Source organism: Zootoca vivipara, chromosome 11 (genome assembly GCF_965207765.1).
Source record: "Zootoca vivipara chromosome 11, rZooViv2.hap1.1, whole genome shotgun sequence".
Classification (NCBI taxonomy): domain Eukaryota; kingdom Metazoa; phylum Chordata; class Lepidosauria; order Squamata; family Lacertidae; genus Zootoca; species Zootoca vivipara.
In genome coordinates this window covers 47,240,775-47,266,549 of record NC_142594.1, presented here as the reverse complement: position 1 = coordinate 47,266,549, position 25,775 = coordinate 47,240,775, and the positions used below count along the sequence as shown (strand labels likewise).

Here is a 25,775-nt window from a genome sequence, read left to right as displayed (position 1 = left end):
TCAGTGGTTTTGTCTGGTTTGCGTATGTTCTTGGCAGTCCTCATGAATCTTTTTTGGAAAAGATAGGAGGAGAAGCTGTTCACAATGACTCTTTGTTAGCCTTGCTTTTTGAAACATGTTCTTTTGTCCAAGCTATGAGCAGCTCTGTTTGTCAGGATAGCCAACATTTCTAAGCTACAGACAGCAGTTGCCATTATCATTGAGGGCCTCAGGACATGTACACAGTGCGCCTGGAATGCTCAGCTCCTCCTCATCCGCTACTCCCACTGTTATGTGTTTCTCCTCTTCTGGCAGATCTCACAGCTACTTGTAGTTCTGCACGTGACCACTCACTGGCCAGCCCCACTTTTTCTTCTCATACATGAGTTTCCTTAGCTTGTATGTTAACATTATCTTTAGGGGTGTTGGCTTGGTATGGGTTTGTGGCAGCAGGCTAGGGTAGAGGAGGGAAAGGATGGAACACACACTTCTCCCCTGCAGACAAAACCTGGAGATTTGAGTAGTTTATGCTTTTTCTCTTCATTATTCTCTTATTAACACCTGAAGCGACTTTCAAACATGAAATAGTATGCTTTTGGCCCAAAATAAACCTGTTTGGCATTATTTTGTAGTTAAATAAGCCTAATTACAAGTAGGGCTGCACAACTGATAAGTTGTACATGGTGATAACAACTCTTGATTTGTGTTTACTTTTTCCTCTTTCGGTGGAACTGACTCATCTCTCTAGAGCCACTTATGTACAATTGTAATTTAATTTTCTTCAGGCTCTCAAAACATTGGAGAGAATTATCTGCATTGAACAGACATCACTGACCATCTGCTTGTAAAGAGGTTTAAATTTAAACTAGTGGTTCCTATTTCAGTTGAAATATTGACAAAGCAAGATTGTAGTTAGCCAGTCTTCTAAAGAGTTGTCATTAGAAAGTTCTCTTTTCCTGACCTATCTTTTCCACTTCAGAGTTGGAGGGGCCATGGAGGCAATGGGTTTTGAAGCCTTAAGCAAGGCCAAACCTTTAATAAAAATGCCATATACTATATGCCACAAGAATTCTGACACTTGACACTTCAAGAACTTTGGATGAACAGACATCTTGCCAGCAGATGGAGACAAGAAATTCAGAGTGACTTAGGGCAGCCGTCCATGAGAAGACCAATTATTACCTGAGCAATAAGTTCATTTTTGTTTGACGCATTTTATTTCCCCCTCTCTTCTGCAAGAGACTAGCTGCCACTCTTAGCTTTCTCTGCCAGTATTTGAGGCAGGGGATTATATTATCCTTTTGGATTTAAGGTTCTTCATCCTAGTTCTCAGTTTCTTTTAAACTAGGAAGTTAGAGCTTTAGCTAGATGGTTTGACAGGCAGTTAGCTTTTTTCTTCATGATCTTAAATAAAGGCTCATCACCCAAGTTAGTGTTTTCCTCAGAACCCACTGGCTCACTTGGCATTTAAAGCCCATGGTGAGTTGTATTTTCTTAAGTGTGTTTAAAGCATTTCCTGTATTACAAAATGCAGCATGCTCTACTTGTGTTACAATGGTAGAAAATAGAATAGCAAGGGCTTGAAAACTGCCTAGAAAGTAAAGTGACTGAACTTAAGGTGCTGAGGCATCTGGATGAGTCCAAATAATAGAATAATACAGCATTTAAATATGCCACTATTTTTTATCATTTTAAAATCATTTCAACTTCATATGGTGAATGAATGTACTGCATATGTAATAAGCACCCCCTCTCTTCCTGCATGTTTCTTGTTCTGTTGGGCACCCCAAGTTTGTATACAGTGCATTTATATCCCTCCCTCCATTTCTTTCAGTGGGCTAAATAGCTCCAGAGCCCCAACCTTTCTGAATTTACGAGTCCCAAGATCTAAAAGTTTTTTCGCCTGTAATATTATTTTTCCTTTATCATTTTTGAGCATGTGTTTGCCTTCAGTTTTATATGTTTATTTTTGTATTGAGAAATGTTTTTTTTTTGTTGTTGTTGTTTCTGACTATCGGTCGAATAAAGTATATTGATTGATTGGTTTTTGAGCATGTGGCAAAAAATGTCCAATAAGACATTGGATATTAGCTTGAATTTCCTAACTGTACACATGAAGTTGTATTTTTCATAACCTACAGTTGCTTTCCTTGTGGCTACGGTACATTGTACTGATGGCTTTAGGTACCTTGTGGTAAGCATAGCCACCTTGCTCCCCATCCTCATTTGTCATGCTTCCTGATGAGACTATATTAGTGTGTGAAAGTGGCTGTTCATTTGTGGGTCTTGAAGTACTCTAATCAAATAATAGTGGTGGGTGTTCACAAAGGGCTTAGAAACACCAGGCAGCTAGGATTCAATTCATGGTGTTAGCCGAATCTTCTTTTTTATAGGGTACTAAGCTTTCTTGCAGCACACCAAGAAGTAGGATCAGGATCAGCAAATATCAGCATGTGTTGTACGAACCAGAGATGGTAGCTTAAAGCAAACTAGTTAGTTATACACACTGTATTCATAAGTTGGCTTGCTTTTGAAATGACCAGAGTTGGGTTTTTAAGCAGCAATCTGTGGGCTCATATGACAGAACAAGTGAAGTTTATGTGAAAGGGAAATTGGAACATGTGGGAGGAGGAAGCATGTCAATCTCAGACTTTGCTCGGGTTAATGTCAAACACTTCACACTAAATCATGATTTAGTGCTATGTGCAAAGATAGCCACTGTAAAGTAACTTCACTCTAGCATATTGAAAACCTACCCGACCAATAATATACACTTATCCTCCTGTGCTAATAGGCAGTTATTGAAAACCTAGAGCTTCAAGAAGAAACCAAAGAAGAGTCTGATGAAGAAGAGGAAGATGACGAAGAATCTGGTCGATTACGTTTCAAAACTGAACGGAAAGAAGGAACAATCATTAGACTTTCGGATGTAACGAGAGAGCGAAGAAACATTCCAGAAACTTTGGGTAAGATTTTTGGTTAGTGGTCATGGCAGTAGAATTTAGGTGCTTTTAATTAAACAAACTAACACATTATTTGTACAGTTTAGTATAAATCTGTAAAGCATTACTCTAAAGTGACCAAAGAGAAACACAGACCAAAGTGGGTGGTAAGTTGGTCTGCAATAGAGTTTTAGTGGCAAGTAACAAAAAATATTTTCCTGACCATTTCAGTTTTGTGTTGCCTTTTAAAAAAATGCACAATGGGCCTGTTTAATTCTAATGCCAATTTAGACTTGTATGAATGAACCTGCATGAACCTTGAACCATGAGGATATCAGAAGGTAATGCTTGTAGTTTTTGAGTAGCCATGGCTCCCTATTATGCCCAAACTTATGGCTAAATGAACTGCAGTTCCTCCCAAGTTTAGTCACAAAGGGTAACTATAGTCAGTTTAAAAGTGATATTCATGTAGTCTTGTTCATGTAACAGTAGCCTATAGCTGCACATTAAGACTCAATTCTGCGTATGAAACTCTGAAATTCAAGTTTGGATATTAGGTGAAAGCACATGTCAGCTATCGTAAATCCATTACTAATCTTTCAGGATTAATTTATTCTGTTTATTGGCCATGTAACTCTGCCCCAGAGTTTGATAGCAGAGCAGTTGAAGCTTTCTTCTTATTTCCTCTATTCCCTCCCCACTTTAAACTATTTTACTTTTAGGAGGAGGTTGTGATTTCATAAAGGTTGGAAAATGCTGCATTAATTCAGAAGCTATTTTTTAAAATTCAGATTCTTCTGGAGCAAATAACTGATATTTCCAATTTCAAAAGCCCTTCTATTATCATAGATTATAAAAGTGATATGTTCAAAGCATCATGGAGTTGGAAGGGACCCCAAGGGTCATCTAGTCCCACCGCCTGCAATGAAGAGCAGTTTCTGGGTGGGCTCTAACCACCAACCTTCTGTTTAACAGCCAGATGCACTGACCCTTTGCACCAAAGGCTCCCATTATCTGCATGACAGTCATGCTTATGATTAACATTAAGTGTTACCATATTTTATTTGGTTGATAATTGTTTTTATCTGGTTGCTGCAGTAGGCACAAGGTAGGAAGGCCTAAATTATAAAAATAAAACTCTTAATAGGAAACAATACTGCAAGCAGTGTAATTTTTTTTGGAAATATGCTGTTCATTCCTTGGTATTGATTGGATGACTCTCATAATGGTGACTGAGACTGTTACTGTGTCCAAGAAACAAAGTTGTTAAAATGTCCTGTTTAAATGTCCAGGAAAAGCGAATATCTGTCTGATAAAGCCATAGGTCTCACGCCAGTTTTACATAAGTAAAAGAATATACTTTTGGTTATGTCTAGATGTGTCTCTCATTCTTAATTTGGGGACAAAAGTGTTAGCTCTAGGGTGACACACAATGTCTGCTCAGCATGGGAGCAGGTCTTTCCACCAACACACACTTTTCTAGAAGGTTTGGCTGATTAAAGATGGTTCCTGAAAGATCTCTCACATTTATGCTGTCATCATAGTGAGGTGGAACCGGCAGGATTGCTACTGAATTATTTACAGTCTCAGTGTGCCATCTTGCAAAAGTACATGCAAACAAGTCTGCTTTTGAAATGTTCTCAGCTTCAGAATCAATACAAAGGCCTTGTGTAGTTTGAGAACAGAACATGCTGGTTTATCCCATGATGCGACAACCTCAGGAGTGTGTTTTCTGTTGCATATCTCAAGGACTGCTTCTCCCCATAAGAACCAACCCAGACCCTGTGATCATCTTCTGAGGCCGTCCTTGTGTGCCCTCTCTACAAGAGTTCTGGAGATTGGCAACACAAGCGTGGGCCTTTCCTTCCCATTTGTGGAATGTTGTCACTGGGGAGGCTTACCTGGCGCCATCATTACATATTTTTAGGCGCCAGGAAAAAAATGTTTCTTTACAATCAGGCCTTTGGCTGATAAACTGTTTTGTGGCCTTTTAAATGTGTTTGTTGGAGGGGGGGTTATTGGCTTGTTTTTGTTTGATTATGTATTTATGTTTTTATGTTGTGAACTGCCCTGTGATCTTCAGGTGAAGAGCAGGATACAAATTTAATAATTGATGTACCCTTTTAAGGTGCATCACTGTCTTGGGTCTCTTACGAAAGTAACATAGGCATTTAAAGACAGTAATTGATTGGAGGGAGGCATGCAAATGGCAGCCGCTAGGAAGGAGCTCTATAGTTCACATATTCATGTCAACAGTTGTATGCATTAGTACTGCCCCCTGTATTTTTGTATTTTTACTTACTATATTTATTTTTTATACCGTCTTTCACCCAAAGACCATAGGGTGATTTACAATATAAAAACGCACAAAAAAATACCATAATAACAAACAAAACCAATACTCTGCTTCCATTTAAATAAAAATATTTAAGGTGGGATAAAGTGGTTTGCTTTTGAGGAAAGGAAATGTGCACTCACCAGGTCTCAATTAGAGGAGTTTGGTACGTGAATCAGGGATCATTGCAGATATGGTAGCCAGGGCTTGAAGTTTCAGATTCATAGGTGTTACAATACAGATTTAGAGACCAGTGTTCCATTGGGCTGAATAGCTTCAGGTTTCTAGGTTATGAACTATATGGGATTACCATATCTGGTCCTGATTTATCAAATAGTTTGATAAATTTGATTTCTCCTCTTGACCAGGCTAAACATGCCCAACTTCCTCAACCATTCCTCATCAGGCTTGGTTTCCAAACCATTGATCATCTTGGTTGCCCCTCCTCTGCGCACACCCTAGATTTAAAATGTGGCACCCAGAACTGGACTCAGTACCTCAGGTGTGGTCTGACCAAGGGAGAACAGAGTGGAATTGACACTATTTCTGTTGAAGCAGTCTAGAATAGTATTAGCTTTTTTTGCTGCTGCATCACACTGTTGATTTATTTTAAGTTTATGGTCCACTCAGAACCTTAAATGCTTTTCACATGTACTACTGGTATGCCAGGTACAGCTGTTTTTTCAGATGCCTCCCACTTTTCTTTCTTGTTGGAATTGTTGTCTGCATTTGTGCCTTCCATATTTTACCTTTAAGCAACTTCCATCCATATTTGACTCCCTTCTCTTTGAGTATTTCTGACCATGGGATCTCACCTAGTAGTCCCTTAAGCTTTTTGAAATCAACCTTCTTAAAGTCCAGAGTGGATGTCTGACTACACTCAGTTTCCTCTTGCCTTTGTATCCTGAAACCCAAGATGACATAAGCACTTCCTCCCAATAAAAGATGAAAATAAAAGATGAAAATGCATACAGCCTGTCAAAAGGCAGAGTTTGAGTTGAACTGAAAGAACCAGGATATAGACTGAAACCTGAAACTTGTGGAGTGTTTGAACATGGTTGGCCTTTCTGAGGTTTGTACCACAGCTGAAAAGGTCTTGTTCCTAATAGAAGTCTGACTCATTTGGTGTCTGTCTAAAACCAGCACCTTTAGTTAATCTCAGAAATAGGTAGGTGGATAATGTAGATAAAAATATCATTTTTCTGATTGTGGAAATGGATATGTGTGTGTATGTGTTATCGTGCTGCTATCTAGGCAGAATTCAGCTGGAAAAGGATGTTATTGCGATATTTACTAGCAGACATCAGTTGTGCCTAGAAACATCCACAATTGCAGAAGCCCTTTCACTTTCTGTCCTCTAATCTGAAAAGTAGTTGAGAGATTAGTAAATTGCTTCTTACCTGTGTGGGGCCTGTTTAGAAGGATTATTTAGTATACATATATATATATATATATATATATATATATATATATATATATGTCATTTAATTGATGTATATTCACATGGTCCAGTAAACTATAGCATAAAAATGTTACAGCTAATAAAAATGAAAAGTTGAATGAAAAACGAAACAAACTGATTAGCAGTTTGCAAAGAGTTCTAAATGACGTATTTTATACAAGTCTTTCAGTTAATTTTGTATCTTACACCCAAGTTTTTCTTTGAAAAGCCATTGTCAGCTGGAGCCGTTAAAAGATCTGCAATAATTGATGTCTATTAGGGATCAACCTAATAGGACTAAAAAATGTAGTAGAACTGGCGTAATAAATATTACTTTCCTTTCAGTACTGATTGCTCTTAATAGGAATTACGGGTATAGAAATGAAACTTGGTTGTATAGCTACATTTCTTTACTTTAAAATCTAGACATAAGTTGAAAAAACACTTAAAAGAGAAATTAATATTTCAGTGGAAATTACAAACGTAATTTCCATCCTGTCACTTTTTGGTGACCTTTCGTGACAGCTTGTCTCTATTGGAGGGAAGCATTCTTACTTGCTGATTAAAGATGTCGTTTGAAACCATTTTATTACCAAGGATAGCAAAATTAATCTTGACATTTGGAGGCACTAGAAAAATAATTGCTGATTCACTGCATTAGGTGTATGTGAAAGAATTCTACAGTCAAGATTGGGTGTCTGCTGGCAAAAATATGTTAAACATTTTCCCTCATGAATGGAGCAGAGGCATCTCCTAAGTGTTGTTTTTGCAAATGAAAAGGGAAATCTCTTGGCTTGAAAGAGTTTTCAGGAGGGTAGATCATATTGTATTGCATATAAAATAGTGATTTGGGAACTATGGTCCAAAGAGTGCATGAGGGGGAGGGGGGTGTTACTGATCCTGCCCCCTACTAGTAGTAGCTACTTGCAACACTGCTATGGAGTGTTCCCTGATCCTCGGATTTTTTAAAAAGTACTTCACACAGCACATAGCTCTGGAATTCATCCCCCCCCCAAGAAGTAGTGGTGGCCATAAACTTGGATAGCTTTAAAGGAGGATTAGACTGATTCATGGACGATACCAGCTATGACGACTGTGTTTCACCTCCACTTTTGGAGGCAGCGTGACTCTGAATGAACTCTTGAACTCGGGTCCTGCTTTCAGGCTTCCCATAGGCATCTGGTTGGTCACTGTGAGAACAGGATGCTTGATCCAACAGGCTCCTCTTAGGTTCTTATGTATGAGAGCGTATGGGCTCTGAAGTGGGAATGGCAGCTGAAAAGTCCTCATGCAGTAGATCACTTAAAGGCCTCTGGATCCCTTCTCGTTGCTCATGTGAAGGTGTACGATTTCTCAGTAATTCAACAATTTATTTCATGTTAGGTACAGAGCTTTGTCTTATACCACTTCTCATATGTGATCCAATCCAGTTAAGGTCTTCATCCGGTACTCTTCTTCAAGCTCCATCTTGCACCAGGAAGCAAAACATGGAGCAGAACCTTGGGACAGGGATGTCTGATACGCTGTTGATCAGGCATAGGCAAACTCGGCCCTCCAGATGTTTTGGGACTACAACTCCCATCATCCCTGACCACTGGTCCTGTTAGCTAGGGGTGATGGGAGTTTTAATCCCAAAACATCTGGAGGTCTGAGTTTGCCTATGCCTGCTATTGATGGATGTTTCCTCGGTTTTATAGGTACCTGCTTTCAAAGGTGTGAAATACCCCAAGTGCAGGCGAAGCTGAATATAAAGGCTTCTAATGAATGAATACCCATGGACAAACTTGTATATATCAGTTGAGAATGGCACTAGTAGGAATAAGGAGTTATTCCATCTTGTGTAAAAAAAACCCACACAGAACAAAACAAAACTGGCAGGAGGGGAGGAAGAGCCCATATTCTCCCTCCTCCCCGGATGGTTCTTTTTTTGGGTGTGTGTGTGGGGGGGGAGCTGGGTTTCACTACATCCCTGAAGCAATTGCTTCCTTGCCCGTGCTGAGATGTGTTAGCACATGTGGACTGCTCCTGAGCATTCCTCATAGAATCATAGAGGGAGCAGGAGGATCATCTAGTCCAACCCTCTGCAATGCAAGAATCTTAGCTGGCCATCTAACCTCTGTTAAAAAAAACCCAAGAAAGGAGAGTCCACAACCTTCTGAGGGAGACATTTAATCAGAATCATTTTGGGGGAGTTGGGAAGCAATGGGCAGTCCTTCTGAGATATAAAGATCTCACATTAGAGCAGGTTTTCTGTTCTGTGCCCCTACCAGTTGGGGCATCCTTATTGTCCACACCCCCACATACTATTTGGAAATAGTACAGGGTCCTACTTGCAAGTAGGACCCTGGCAGAGACACATGCCTGACTGGCATGTTCTCTCCCTCCTGCCCTAACATCACAGCGACTGATGCCAACTGACATCAGCACACTTACGGATCCACAGAGTTTGTGCAGTTGCGTAACAGAACTCAGTAGCACAGCATTTGGCTAATCTATGTTTATTTACATATAAACACACTCGGAGCACTGCAACATGGCTCCTTCTCTCTCTAGCTTCAGACAGCAAAGAGAAAGAACAAAGAACAATAGTTCCACTTCAGGAAACACAGTAACAGAAACATCCTGCCTTCGTCACTTCCCACTCTGTGGAATGAAAACATATACCATTATGTGATAGACAACAATCCCATGAATGCAAACTCGGGGAATGAATCTCTAACAGTATTGTAGTATGCCTGCGTTTCTTGGGATTGGGAAGGACATACTAAATCCAACTGTATGGATCTGAGGGCTGTGAAGCTACTGCAATTGCACACATTTCCAATTTTAGTTTGCAGGGGGTGTCATCCCCTTCTCTGTTTGTGGCCTGGCTCCCTGCAGTCTGTCTCCCCAGGCACTTTTCTAAGCTGTGCTCTGATGTTGGAAGTGAGCTTGATTGGGAGAGAAGTGCTTGATGAGGAGGTATGCTATGTAGCAAGTGCATGGGAGCTATGCACTCAACTGCACACCCTTCTTGCTCTTAAAATGGGAAAGCCTACTTTTCTGATTCTGTGGGACGGGATCAGATCAGAGTTGAGAGTGTCATTTGGAGCATTTTGTGCTCCTTTGTCAAGCTGTAAAATACAAAAGACAAAAGTAATAGAACTGCATAACAAGGTGTTGTCAGTGTGCTTGTACAGCACAGTTGTAAATACCAGATTCCTCCAGTTTGGTTGCATAAAGCAAGCTTTCACGAAGCAATTGATTGTGGTGTCAAGCCCCCTTCCTCCTACAAAAAAACGAAAGGGAAAAGCTTTCAGGTATGAGAAGTACTGAGTTGTGAGTTCCATAGCCAAACTCCATTTTTATTTACAGTATATGTATTTAACAAAATTAATATACTGCTGTGGTCTAAACCACAGAGCCTAGGGCTTGCTGATCAGGTCGGCGGTTTGAATCCCTGCGACGGGATGAGCTCCCGTTGATCGGTCCCAGCTCCTGCCAACCTAGCAGTTCGAAAGCACGTCAAAGTGCAAGTAGATAAATAGGTACCGCTACAGCGGGAAGGTAAATGGCATTTCCGTGTGCTGCTCTGGTTCGCCAGAAGCAGCTTTGTCATGCTGGAAGCATGTACGCCGGCTCCCTCGGCCAATAACACGAGATGAGCGCCACGACCCCAGAGTCGGTCACGATTGGACCTAATGGTCAGGGGTCCCTTTACCTTTACTCAATAGAAAACCTCTAAACATTTGTGTGTGTGTGTGTGTGTGTGTGTGTGTGTGTGTGTGTGTGTGTGTTGGAATGAGCAGTGAGAGTTTAGAAACTGAGCATTAGTATTGCCCAGGCTTTGCTTTATTTAACAGCCCAAAATATATTTCTGAATCTGTTGCCTTAAGTAACAACTTCAAAATGAAATTAAAAATTAAGCCGTGAGCTCCATTGCAGTCTGCTATGTAATGGAACCTTTATTGTGATTATAGAAAAAGGCATGCTTGAAGTAAGTTGAATTATTTTTTCCTCGAATGAAGGGAAAAGTATTTTCCTTCATTTTACTTTCTCAAATAGCACTAGCAAAGCCTTGCATTTAATTCATTTTTTTTTACATTTATATCCTGCCTTTTGTCTGTAATGGAATCCATAGAGCTATATGTGTAGTTCCCAGGTAGTTGCCCTATCCAGACACTGGCCAGACCCAGACCTTCAGCAAGGCGGTGGCTTCACTTTCCTTCGGGCCATACAAACACTTGCCAGGCAGCCATAGGCAACAAGAAATCGCAGACAGGCAAGGGAGCTCTGTTCTATCAAATCATGTCCACAGCTTGAGGCTCAGGTTTGTCCACTACCATCTATTGTGGATTAGATGTCTGACCTTTCTCCTAGCTTCTACCGAGGAACCAGAGAAATTGTTTCTCTATACAGTTGTGGAGCTCCTTTCTGCTGGAGATGTCCTGCAGACCATGTATAGGGCTACTTTCAACATCTGGGAACTAAAATGGAAGCATACTACAGTTATGCTGTGTGTGTAACACACATTTTGTGTGTTATTTAAAACTGCTTGCAGAGATTTGCATCTTAAAGCTATGCATTTGGTCACCCCACAACCCTTTTGCCTGGGAAAATGAAGAAAAGCAAATGCTTGACTTTCTGCTAAGGCAATTCTGATTGAATTTCTTGAGATTTGCTTCAACTGGAAGGGAAACCTTGTAGTGATATCTAAATCTAAAGAAATAGAGGTGGTGGTTACTGATGTTGATCCAGGAAGTTGCAGTGGGATCAATTATAAGATCCATTTCAACCATACATCCTGATGCATTTTATTTATACACATTTCCCAACCTGTTCTGGAAATCTATTGTTTCCATATTATTTAAAGCACACCTTTTATTTACAGGTAGGTAGCCGTGTTGGTCTGGGTCGAAGTAAAATAAAAAAATTCCTTCAGTAGCACCTTAAAGACCAACTAAGTTTTTATTTTGGTATAAGCTTTCGTGTGCATGCACACTTCTTCAGATACACCTTTTATTGATATGTTTAATGAAATCTGATCAGAAAATAGCTGTACAACCTCTGCTATCTATAGTATATCACATTAAGGTTATTGTGAGAGACAGGAAAAATAATAGTTTCACAGATGGATCTTGAAAGAGCAACAAACTGACATGCAAGTGCTTATACTGTATTCCAAAAAACAAATTTAGTTGCAATCTGATTTGAGTTGTTGGTGGAAATCTGCTTTAAGAAATTCAATAGCTGTAAGCCACTCTTGCAAGAATAAAATTTTTCTTGCTAAAATGCAAGGATGCATTTTTATTTGCAAATTAAAAAGATCTGGTGAAAGTAATGTATGTGCCCTATAATCGGGGTGGTGGGTGGCTATGCAATTTTGTTGTGGCTGCAGGGAAAAAAAATTATTACTTCATTAGTCCTTTTAATCCTCCTGGTAAATATCTAAAAGCGCCCCCTTCTTTCATCTGACAGAACTTTCTGCAGAAGCCAAAGCAGCGTTATTTGAATTTGAAGAGAGGGAAAGGCAAATGAAGCAGGGGCGTTATGGCTCAAGAAGAGGAGGAAGGAGAGGAGGGCCTTTAATGTGTCGTGGGATGGGAGAACAAAGAAGAGACAACAATGAAAGGGGAAGAATGAAGGATCACAGGCCTGCGTTGCTGCCAACCCAGACATCTGTTACGGTATCCAAACACAATGATTATGGTGGTCAGGGTTGGTGAATTTTAGTTATTTAAGCAAAATTATTGAAAACACTGACTGCATTAAGCTGCTTAAGGTTGATTTCAATAGTTCATTTATTGATGGGAATGCAAGCACTTTCGTTTGTGCCCACTCCTACACAAGTCCAAGCCAATGTCGGCAGAGCATATACATGAGCAATGGTTCCTCAACTGCCTCATCCTGAGGTTTCTGAGAGATCCTGTGCCCCAAATCCTCAGGGGGGGGAAGCTATTTTAGGAGTAGCCAAGGACCAATGTCAGAAACTGCTTTTAACTTTGCTGTGTTGCCAGTGAGACTCCCATGTAGTGCAGAAAGCTGCTGTAGCTTTTATATCAAGAGTTGATACGAGGCTGGGTATGTTTGCAGCAGTAGCATTTTAAGTGGGAGAACTTTCTGGTGGGAGAATATAAAGGAACTGGTAGCTACTATAATCATGATGCTGAAAGCCACCACTTTCTGAGAAGCTGCTAAGTACAGCTTGATGGCAGTGCCTTGTCTCCTGCTGGTGCCTCTCCCTCCCCACACATTGAAATATGAAGATGGGCTTCGTGAAAAATGGAGTTTCCATTAAGCTACCATCGCTCATAAGCCTGTGAATATCAAACTTCCAGGAGTTTGTGTAGTCAGTATTCTCAGGGGATGCTTCCTGTTTCCTTTAAATTTTTAAGGCGATACAATTTCGAGCAAACGTGATTTTCTGTGTTTTCTTTTTAGACACATTCAGAAAGGATATTTCGTCATCAACAGCCCATTAGGAATCTCTTCCAGCAGCAACAGCAACAGCAGCAACAGCAGCAACAGATGCAGGGGCTTTTACCCATTCCCCCTCAGCTTCATACACCACCTCCGCCTCAAGGGATGCATATGCCACCCCAGCTAGAAACACCAAGAATGCTGATGACTCCTCCTCCAGTGACATCTCAGCAGCCAAAAAACATACATATAAACCCACACTTCAAAGGAACTGTAGTAACGCCTGTACAAGGTGAGATTTTATCAGAAAGCAACACTATAAACAGCTGCTTAACTTAATTTTGTCCTGGAACAGCCCCCTACAGTTCTATAGGTACAATTCACATGTGATGATGATGATGATGATTTATATACTGCCCTGTACCCAGGGGGTCTCAGGGTGGTTCACAGAATAAAATTCTGTGATTATTCTGCATGTACTGCTGTTTTACTGCTTTCATTTATGCAGAGGTGTGCTTGTATGAAAGGGACAGGGCATTGCTGAAGTAGGGGAAAGGTGTCATATATATATATATATATATATATATATATATATATATATATATATACACACACACACACACACACACACACACACACACACACACACACAGTCATATATACACAGTCGTACCTTGAAAGTCAAATGAAATCCGTTCTTGAAGTTTGACCTTCAAAAACCAAAGCGTGGCTTCTGATTGGCTGTAGGAAGGATGTTCAGCTTCCAAAAGAACGTTCAAAAATTGCCAAGGCGTTCGAGATCCAGGGTACAACTGTGCTACTTTGGTGTTTACTGCCAGCGTATAGAGAACATTTCCATTAAATCAAACCATTTTTAATTCAGGCAAGTCCAGCAAGTGTGTGTGTATTGAATGCTGACTTTAAAATGTCAACATGCTTCGTTCCTTCCATTCATTCCAGTATTTGAACTACAAAATCATCTAGATTCTTTGAATAACTGATTCTTGGAAGTGGTACCAATTTGTTTTATTTGTGATCTTTTGAGTCCAGTTGTTGGGTAACACCTACTTCAGAACCAACATGAAAAGTTACTTTTATAATTGATCATTCATTCACACATATATTGTTTAATTGTACAAAATTCTTGTGTTGCCTATGCTAGCTGAATCCCAATTGCCCTGTTGAATGCTCTTAGTAAATTTTTCCTGCCTGCAGCTATTTGGAAGAACGGGGAAGCAGCTGCCTATGAATATGACTGCTTATAAAAATGGCCTAGAGTCTTGGCTAAAACAAATTGATTTAAAAGGTGTGCTCCTTGTTTTTAGTGCCCTTGCTGCCAGTCCCAAACCAGCCAAGACCTGCTGTAGGACCCCAGAGATTTCCTGTGAGTAGCAGCTGTTTTTTCTTCTCTGATATGGATAAGCATACATTTGCAAAGAAATATTAATATGGCAAATAAAAGTGGTGCCAGTAAAATATAATTTTAAGGTTTTGTAAATATTGACAGTGATCTGTGCAGTAGAAAATGTTTGTTAGAAGCTTAAGATCAATGAATTTCTGAGAGCAGAATTAATTTTGTTTAATTGTAAAATTGTCGAGCCACTCTCTCCAATGGGGAGCGTTAAAATAGAAAAGTGCAATGATTTTTTTAAAAAATGGCTTTCCTATTCATTACAGTCTTTTCAATACAAATAGGAGGAATGCTAATTTAATAAAAAGGTCATACTTAAAATGTGTTGTGCTTGGAAAATATAAATATCTGTACTAGTTTTGTACTTATTTTAAGTATTTAATAGCAGATGTTGAGTTGACACAGGCTACTTCTACCCCCTTTTCTTATTTTTGGCTTCTAAAATACACTTTCTCTTTCTCCTTGATTGATTTACTTCCCTGACATTAGTTCTTCTTCTTACTCTCCAGGATCAATGTCATATAATCCCACCTTGCCAGTCCTTGTCATCTTCAGGGATATCCCCATGTAGAGCACATTGATAATCCAACCAGTTTAGATTAATGAATAATGTGGCTTATAGTATCAAGGTTGTCCTGATCCAAGAATGGTTGAAGGTATTGCAATAGCTGAAGCTGGGCATAGGCACTCCTCAGCACTGTGACCACTTGGGCCTCCAGAGATGGCTTGGTATCTTAGAGTATCCCTAGACTGCATACCTGTTCTTTCATGGGGACTCATACTCCATGCTGAACTGACTGGCTACTAATTAATGGATCCAAGAACCAGTTATTCACATAATGCCAGGAAGTCAGTTTATTGAGTGACCCAGTCCATCCCTGCCTCCTGTACTGCATTTGCACAATCTTTCCTGGTTAGGATGGTATGGAGAGTGTCACTTGTGTATTGTTGATGCCATGCTCTTAAATTCCCAAATTGGTATTATTACCAGACTGTGGAAGGACCACGTGTTTCGAGTTCCCTTTTAATACTTAAAGAAGCTTTAGGAAAACTAGCTATAAATAATTGTTAATATACGCACAGCCTGTCTACTTGACCGTAGATTCTAAGACAAAAAAATAGATGCAAGTAGAAAATGTGCACCTCAAAATGTGAGAGTGGATTTGTACCATCCATGGTCTTTTAATGGGATGATTATTTTTCCTTACATAATCAATTACTGTGTCTGTTTTTTCTGTGAAGGATTACTAATAGTCATTGCAATACTGCATTCCAAAAATGCTTTGAATCCTGTGGTTGAAATTTTTTCATTTATCTAATTTTACAGAAAATGGATGCATATGAGGAATGAGACCTTTTCTAAACTAAGGCAAGGTTTTCATAGAGCAACTGCTCATTTGAAATAGGAACTTGATAGCTGTTACACATCAGTCACATTTCATTCTGAAAAACACTCAAGTTGTAGATAATGCCAGTCAACAAAACTTGAAAGTTTTTTTAAAAAAAGAATATAATATATGTGTATCCATTATTAGATGAACTGCATAATGCCTATAGAATAAATTATTGTGGGGGACCAAGGATGACTAGTCCATATTCTCGGTTGCTGCTCGTATTTTGTTCAGAGGTGCAAACAGTGACCCATGGACGATCCAGTTCTATAATTGAGGTGGCATTGCCTTGTAGGGTATTCAGATGCCGAGTGCATGAGCTTTGCTGATATGATCTTATTGGGAGGGAACAAGTGCTGCGGAACGAATGTAGTTCCCAAAAGATCCCCTGAAACGTCAGGCTGGTGGTATGGTGATTTTTGTTTTTCCAGATTGCAGGTGACATTGTAAAACTAGTAGAATGTGTTGTTTAATCACACGTTGAATACATTTGGTAGGTCCTTTGGAGGCCAGAAGGTGCTTAAGAGGCCAGCCTTAATCTGTGGGCTGCCATTTTGCTATTCCTGCCATGCACTGCTGCCAGAAGTTGAGGGGAGAGGGAGGAGTAAAGTGGCATCATTCCTGAGCCTGAACTGAAGAAAAGTAGAAAAAAAGTCCTGCCTTTCTGTAGCCTGTCAATTATGGATTGAATTCTAATAGCAAATAGCTTACTAGTTTGGAAGTCAGGATTCCATGTTTCTCTCATGAAATTGTAGTCGCGCCCCCCCTCCCCCCGGTTTGTGGACCGACTTTCGTTAGAATGAATAACAGCACCCTGAATTCATACATAATGCAGAATTGCAGTTTTTCTTCAAAAATGAGAGTAGAAGCTTTCCTTCTTCATTCCACAGAAAGGAAGCCGCAGGATGTAGCTTAGCCTTAGAGGATTTCTTCTGCAGTTTAGATGATCTCCTAAACTGGGTCCATAGCAATGATCTGTTAATTTTGGATAACATGTCATAGTGACCAGCCAATAGGAAGTGTGTTTGCCTTCAGACTGGTAGAACTTTCTTTCAAACTTCATGAGCACAGTTCTGACACTAACCGCTTTCAGTACATTTAGAAAATTTTAGAAAGCCCAAGTTACTGCAACTCACAGAAATTATGTAAATTGTTCATATTTCAATATTGTTTTGTTTTTTACACGTTTGCATTCCCAGTGCCACATACGTGTCTCTTCATTACATCATACCATACGTTTACATAGTTGTTTAAATTAGGGTTTTTTCTTCTATGTCACCTTTAATTCTTGTAGTATAATAAAACAAGAAGTTCTTGACCTTATCCAAAATGACTAGCAGTATGTTCCTCCCTAGCCCCTTTAGAAATGGTTGATCAAGATAAATTCCTCTTGGGAAACACCACAGAATTAATAAATCATTCATTCTAGTAGTTGAGGGGCTTGCTTTTTCAGTTCTCTAAGAACCTTTTTCACACACTATGGAAGCCAAGAGCCAAGCCTGTATTTGGTTCAGTACGCAACTCAGTTGACTTGGGTGGATGAGAGTTGTAGTATAAAACACCTGGAGAGTACAGGATTGGGGAATGCTGTTTTACACATACAGATGTTCTGATAAAATATAATTTGCGAATAGGCCTTTATAATATGCAAGTTTTCAAGACTGTCTTGTGACCGGCATTATTTTGAGCATTTCAGAGATTACTGATTTACGTGATTGTAGCAATAATATTTGTTTAGATGTTAGATATCAAATGGCAGGGGAGTGGGGGGAGAACACCCTTCTGCGCTGCTGCAGCAATGATTGTGCTTTTGCTATGGCGGTGCTGCTAGAAGAGCAGCAGTAAATGAAATTTTCACTCTATTACTGTGCAGCAGCGGTGGCGAATCCCACATAGTCTGGAAAGCATTTTGTTTTCTTTTTAACATGATACAAGGTATCAGGTGGTCGTGATTGACATTTCTTGGATAGAGCTTTATACAGCATTTCATGCAAATCATGTTTGAATGAGACTGCTGAATCAAATTACATTTCTCTCCTATTATAGCCCCTACAGATGTGCAACTGAGCTTCCTCAGCATCTACTGGCAAGCTTTCCTTATGAGGACTTGCCATTTTCACAACTCGTCTGCGGAGCCCTATAATTGCAACACTTACAATAGTGACAGAGTGATGAGTGTTTTCTCTTATCAAATCTATAAGTAGTAGCAAGCAGATGTAGTGCAAGATTTCCAACCCCTCCCCCTATATGCTGTCAAACAGTGTCAGGCTGGCAGAGGGAAAATGCAATTTAAAATGCAGGTGACATAATAACAAACACCCTCCATTTGCTAGTGGGCTTCTGATTAATCACTATTACCATACATTATCATACCATCAAATTTAATCATATCAGTGAATTCCCATCTGCAGGAGGAGCAGCAGAAGCTAAATATGATGGTAACAGCTATTAAACAAGAGCGGCAAAGAAGACTTCTAAAATGAAGCAACCCTTTCCCTTGTTGTGTTTTTCCCACAGTTTATTGATCTTACAAACGGTAAAATGAAGCTGAATTAACAGTTGTCCACTCTTTCACGTGACAGATGCAACCATTACAAACACACACAAAAACAAATCCCAGAACATCAAAATTCACAAAAGCACTATGCTACAGAAGTGTTGAAATAAATGTGACCTCACTTTTGCCCTTCAATCTACAGTGTGTCTAAAATAGTCAGGAGCTGGTGGGTGGATTATAAACCTCCCCAGGAATATAATAGGGGTCCCTGATGATCAAGATCCCGTAATATACCATGCATTTTTTTGCAGGGGGATGGGGAATCTTTGCTTTCAGTATGCAGGAATGTTTGCTAATGATCTGAGGGAAAATGTAGTTCAGTATGAAATAGGATGTTGTGAACAGGCATGTTTAGCTTGTGGATTTGTGTGTGTGTTTTAAATAGAATTTAAGCAGGAACAGTGCAGGACCCTAAACTGCTAAGGGTAATGATTCATGTACAAATTTCTTGTACAGTGAAATAGGAAGCATTACCACCACTACTACTACCACTATTATTACTATAAGATGCCTTTAAAAAAGAATGAGTAAGAAGTGCTGGCAACAAAAGAAGAGACGCATCATTGTGCTTGGTGAATCCTCGATAGAAGTATATTTTCTGTTCTCTTGTTCCCTTCCACCATCCAACAAACCCCTGGTTTCAAATTCTATTGAGGTCTAATATACAATCTTTCCATTTCCCCCGATTCATAGTTGCAGCAAAAATGTGTGCTGATATTAATATTTTATTTCTTTCTATTGCACAAGCCCAGAATGGCTAACAGTATTCCTGAAACGCAACACCAAAAAGTACCCAACTTCAGAAACATTTCTAAAAAATTGATAGCTGAGCTGTTAATTCTTCATTTTTATTGCATTGTAATAATTTTAAAAGTTATAGCCAGTTCCAGTTTTTTAACCTCCTTATACTCACCTCCTCCAGGTTAAAACCACAACTCTAAAATAAAATACAATGTACAGTACCGTATAACAGTAATATAGTTATACAGTAGGGCTTCTCATACTACAAAGGCTTGCAAAAACAAGTCTTAAGCTGTCACAGAAGTAAAATAATATGGGGACAACTTGCCATTGTGGAAAGCCTAGCTTCATGTAGTGTCCCCCTGGGCCATACTCATGAAGGGTACCGTAAGCTGGGCCACCTGAGCAGATCTCAAGATCCAAGCTGACTAGTACTAGAGAAGGCCTAAGCTTTGTGTATTAGTACCTAAGATTTGTGTAATAGTACCAACACTGCACTGCACTCAGGATTAGTGTAATGTGATCCCATCTTACTGCTCCAGGTAACAAATGGGCAGCAGCATTCTGCATCAGCTGCAGCTTCTGAACAGGAAAACCTCACATAGAGCCCATTGCAATGCTCCAGCGGGGAACTACTGTACAGTACCTAGATTGTCCTGGCTAAAGAATGACCTGAGCTGGCTAACCAGCCAGAGCTGGGCATTGCCACTCCTTGCCACTGAGGCAACCCTGTGTCTTCAGTAACAACTTAGGATCTAGGAATACCCACAGACTGCACACATGTCATTTTATGGGGGGCTACTCCATCCAAAACTGGCTGCTATTTAATTCCAAGATCCCAAAGCCATCTTACCCACAGTCTCGTCAGGATTCAGCCTCAGTTTATTCGGCTTTATCCACTGCATCACTGCCTCCAGATTCCAGCACTTGTACAACCTTCCCTGATTCACTTTGTGTGTAGAGACAGAGCTCAAATTCATCTAAATATTAGTGACTCCATGCTCCAAATCTTCAAAAGGCATCTCTGAAGGTAATTAGTTTTAGTCATTTCCCCTCCAAAACAAAATTGGGAATGCTTGTCATTCCAAAAAGCAATCTAGCATTTCTAGAATTTCTAGAATTTTAGAATCTAGAATTTCACCTACTTTATAATACTTCTTTCTCCACATACAGTAAGTCAATCTCTGGTATAAGAACCAGAAACTGGACCTTTTTCTTGTCAACATGCATCTAATTGGTGCAGAACTCAGTCAAATGAAAAATAATAATAATAAGTTTATGATGAAGCCCAAAGCCACCATGCATTTGGGCATGGTGGTTTGCTGAGAACATGATGGCTGTGGAACCAAATTCACATTGAAGGGATCTGCATGTTACATTTCTGCATGCATCTTACCCCGTGGTGATTGAATTGAACTAAGGTCATTTACCCAAGAAAAGCCAAAGTCCAGTGGATGCTAAAGTAAGAGGATTAACATTTTGTGACAGATGGCTATAGTTTTAATCATGTCATAGGTTATAGTCACTGGTTCTTTGCATTTATACAATTTTTGATAAGAATTAACAGAGTATCCCTACTTTGGTGTCAGTGGCATTCTTCTAGCCTCTTTGCATGTTAAGTGAGATTAATAAATGAAAACATGTTGTAGAGACAGGGTGTAATTTATTGAAAGATTCATGAAGTTTCAATGACATTGTTAAGGTATTTAATTAGTCTCTTTGAAAAAAAGTATAGAGTGACCCTTTTAGGAAAGCTGATAAGTCATATAATAGCTGTTAGATCCTCTTTATGCCTTGCTTTATAAGATTAACTTTGTGCTAAGCAATTTATGCTAAGTTTTCTCTTTTATTGGTAGCCAAAGTTATCTGTGGTTCATGAATAGATTATAACAGATAACATCATGTAATTAACAAGAGATGCCGAAAAGTAAAAGTACAATTTCTGTAAGAATTGTATGAGAGAGAATGTTAATTTCTTAACTAGGGGGGATATTTGAGAGGATAAAAAGGAAAGCAAAATAGTGTAATTCTTTGACAGGATTAGGGTAACCTTATCTCATGTTCTTTCAGAAAGTAGGATTGCCTGCGTATGTGGAAGTCATGCTCAATGAGCCATTCAGATCTCTATAACAAACTGTAGACAGAAGTTAGTTGGGTTGAGGTTTTGCAAAAGTAATCAATAACATTCTGGTTAAACCTTATGATGCATAATGTAAGTACATATGCAAAGAAGAATGGCTGAACAATGCTTGATGAATTGTTTTTATAGGCATTGGTTAGCTATAACTTGCAACACCTAATTAGTGATAGGCAAAGGCTGGCATTATTAAATGTCACGCAAGGCTGCAGATTCTAGTCAGTTCTTAAGCAACAATAAACTCTTTGATTGACTGAAATGTTTTCCCTGATCAGTTGGGCAATACACACGGATTATTAAGAATACACGTTTATACAAAAACCTTAGGTAGCGCACATCTTCTTTGTGCCTCTTCTAGGATGATGCCTCCTCTGATCACTGCATGTATCAACTAAAATATGTTCTTCCCTCCCGCAAGAAATTATTGATTCATTCATAAACAATTTTAAATCAGTTTAAAAAGCCTCAACCAACCAACTAATAAAGTGACAGCCCTATTTTCACAACTTCAATGTTTGAAAGCTGTTATGTACAGTTTGTGGCTATGAGATTGAGCTCTAGGTCTGATTTGTCTGGCTGACTTTGGCTCTGTCATAAACTTACTACATACCCTTGGGCAATCTACCATGTCTTGTTGTTGCCGACCCATCTACAGTATGGGGACATACTAATCTATTTTGCAGGGCTGGTTTAAGGATGATTGAGACTGTACAGTATATGCTTTTACTTATTTCATTACATTTATATCCTGGCTATTTTCCATTATGGAACCCATGGCAGTAAAGTGAGACCTTTTAAATACTAATGTGTGGTAATCTATAGATGCATTTACTATGTACTGTCAGATGCTCTGAAATGAGCCACTGTTTAAATGAGCATAAGGTGCTTGCAGCCTTCAAGCTCTAAAGTTTCCTAAGTGAATATCCTGTTACAAACACTGTTGAATGTAATGTTTTGAACTCTTAGTCCAGAAAGCCAGACCTGTGGGATTGTGCAGCTGGAATGTGCTTTTGATGGGAGTGGGGTGGGGTAGCAGCAGTGCGGGGAGTACCTGCCTTTCTCCCTGGTTAAGATCACAACTATATGTATTCTGCAAAGCCGTGACCCTCTTCAGTTTACTTGGTGGGTTTGAAAGAAAAAAAAGACACACACAAACGGCAGCAAATGTCCCAAATGCATTATCTCAAAGCACATTCTTGCAGTGTTACGATTTAGGCCATATAAAAAATCAAGATCAATTTTATCTGCTTACAAATGAATGTTACTTTTAGCATCTTGTGGCTCTTTGAAACTGCCTATGTGAGGCCACGAAAAGGAGAAACTGTGCATATCAGAATTTATTATGTTTCCCGTATGCTTGTTTTCTTTTGATTTGCGGTACATATGTTGCTGAGCACAAAAAACAGCATTCTGACTTCTAAATTTAACAGGAGTGTAAAATGTTAGCAGTTAAATATCTATCAAAGAACCTTGGTTCAGATTCTGAAAGAAGTAGGCTATTTTGATATTATATTTGTCGGTGTCCTTAACTGTGACTGTAGAATTGTGCATGGTATATCCATGGACCCAATGCTACTTAAATGTTCCACAGTCCACAGAATTGTACTGTACTTGCATTTCCCCCCTATTAATGCAACACATCTGTAGCTAATGTCTGCTGCAGAGTTCCTAGTGGTGTATACTGCGCTTCAGGTTTTCAGAAAGAGATAGGAGAAGATTTAATGGGACAAGTAAATAAATGATTAGCGCATGAGAGATAGGTTGTGTGTACGTGTGTAGGTAGTAGAAGCCTGTTTTTCTGTAACTCAGCTCTGTGTTTAGTCGATTAAAAAATGTAGCTCCCCCCCCCCAAACCATAAAATGAAAAATTGTAGTTGGGCTAACAGGACTAATTTATGGACAATTGTATGCATACATTTATAAAGGGCAGCTAAGCACGGGAACAGAAGTGTAGATTTCAGAGCAGGGGATGCCACCACCTTTGAGCTCTGTAATGGGAACTGTCACCATCCTGTGTGCTGGAGCAGCATCTGGTTTAGAACGTGGCTCCTTGAAATGTAGGGGAACCAGAGTAAAAGCTGGCACACAAATTAAGCACTATAATTTTAATAGTCCAGTTCTTACTCATATGCAGAACAATTCCCCCCATTACTTTGTGCATGTTGAAGTGGGATTTAATTGTACTGTATTCCTTGCAGCCCTTAAATTTGTCCAGGAATCTTTGTTGTTGTTTTTAAGCCTGTACGGTAATAGTAAGGAAACATACTGATTGTGGGTAATAGTGATTTTTAGATGCTTACCTGAAAACACTGCTGAGTTGAGAATATTTCTGTTTAATGTTTCTGTAAGAAGAGATGTGACAACATAATATTACTTCCCACTAATTTAGTTAATGGGTGTTTGTGTCATAAATGGTCCTTGTCTTTTTAGTAGATGATATGGCATGTTCATTCATAGAATCAAAACGGGGAAAATCAATTACTGAGCTTAAATTTTAAATGGCTCCCTCCTTTGCTGATTGTGAAATAGCTGAATATCAGTCTGAAGCATTTATTTGAAACGAAGGGTGACAAATCTATGTTAATTTTTCTGTATCCTGTCTGTAATGAATGCTTCAGATGCTTAAGTATTTAGGGTTATGTGCTTTGCGAAATGTTGATTCCCTGTTATTCTTGAAATATGATTTCTTTACTTCAGAAATGGGGGGGGGAATCAATTTATGACATCCAGAAAATTAAAGTAGCTTCATTTTGGTTGCTTAGGTTGTACTAAATAGATAGCAAAGAATAGCATGGTTTAAAGAGATAAATGTCAGGAGCATTTTCTAAAGTAGACATTCAGACTTTTGGATTAATGGGATAGAAGGTCAATAATTGCATGGATTTCACTAAGCTTGAAAAGAGATGGCATTCCTGTGGTGCTGCTGTGATTATTAAAACATTTTGAATTCATTGTAAAGGGATTGTGCTTAGGTTCCATGTTCACTGCCACAGTGAAAGATATGGCTCAGTAGGGTTGCCAATTTATACAAATTACAGAAAGGTATTTTAATCTTTTCCTATAAAATAAATAAATAAATATTCTCAATAGTTAGGCTATGTAAGAAGTTTTTATAGGGTTTCATGTAATATTTTTCACGTGATACTCTATTTTAGAGAGGTTGTACATTGCTTTGGGCTCCCAGTTGAGAGGAAGGGTGATAAAGGAATAAAATTAATCAAATAAATGAGCCATAGAAGAAATGCTTCGGGATTATTTTAACCTCCATTTGTGTTCCGTGTGTCCCCTTGTATTATTCAGGGTCCTCCAGAGTTTCAGCAGAATCCCCCCGGACCTGTTCCTACCAACTTCAATCAAGCCCCAAGACTCTCCCTCCAGGATCAATGGAGAGGACCACCACCGCCTCTGCCACCACCGCCTCCACAGGATAGAGAGCCTTTCTTCATGGGAGGTAGTGTCCTGTCTAGCATAAGAAGCGGCAGCTTCTTGTCTTAACTATGGGCACACACACACCCCACATACATGGGGGTTATGTTCTGGGCCCCCGTGTGTAAAAGTGAAATTGGATAAAGTGGGGAGCACCCTCTAAGCACCTCTTTGCTGCTCTCTTCAGTCCATATCAAAAATACTGTATTCCAAAAATATCCACAACTAGAATTGAAGCTCTGGCGCTGGCAAGAGGCTGGAAGACACACAGGAAAGTGGCTGCTACTGCTGCGCTGCCCCACACATCAGCTGTTAGGCGGGGAGGCTGAGCAGCATAAACAAATTCCCGCTGCTTATCCGATCTCTTTGGGGTGTCCTCTGCCCTCACTAATGCCCTCTTCATGCTCCAGGAAGAGTGTCCTTGGAAACCATAAGGACTCTCCTGCCATTTCTGGATTTGATTTGAATTATTTAATTATTTCCCGTTGTCACACTTATACGCGGTCACTTTCCCATCTGTCACTTCTAGGCCATTGTTGAAGCTGGCAAATCCTCCTATATCTGGAGCTTGGGATTTAGCAATTAGGTACCGCAATATCACTTATCCGATTCTCTCCTGTAAAATCTTAACATAGTCATGTTTACTGGCTTATACATTATTGTAACATATATGTAAGAAGAAAACTTCTAAGATGTCAACTGAAAAAGTGGTGAAAGCTTTCACACACGCAACTTGGCTTTCTCTTCCATTGTAACTCGTTGTGCAACCCTTAATTGTGTTAGTTGTTGCTGAGGGCTGCTTTCAGTTAAACAACAGGACTTCCCCTATTGATTTTCCATGAAGACATAAATAGTTCTGCTTGCAGGACTACCTGGATTCTGTGGGTTGATTGGGGCGAGAGCGTTCCTCCTGTTTTGGAGAAGGGTTTTGAACTACAGGGACTTAGTGGTCCTCTCTAACCCAGGTATCCACTCCAGGCAGATAAGGCTCTTAGAGAGTGATAAAAGAACCAAAA

General features: G+C 39.5%; 1 protein-coding gene across 3 annotated transcripts in view; it reads left to right on the top strand.

Annotated features, from left to right (window-relative positions):
* Nucleotides 1-25,775, top strand: part of RBM33 (RNA binding motif protein 33) — an 88,924-nt gene that overhangs the window by 19,096 nt on the left and 44,053 nt on the right. For all 3 annotated transcript variants that reach the window (XM_035130072.3, XM_088654276.1, XM_035130073.3), the window contains 5 exons: nt 2,774-2,945; nt 12,155-12,363; nt 13,118-13,388; nt 14,422-14,480; nt 24,634-24,784. In XM_035130072.3, the coding sequence (XP_034985963.1) occupies nt 2,774-2,945; nt 12,155-12,363; nt 13,118-13,388; nt 14,422-14,480; nt 24,634-24,784 (862 nt within the window). The remainder of the gene's footprint in view (nt 1-2,773; nt 2,946-12,154; nt 12,364-13,117; nt 13,389-14,421; nt 14,481-24,633; nt 24,785-25,775) is intronic.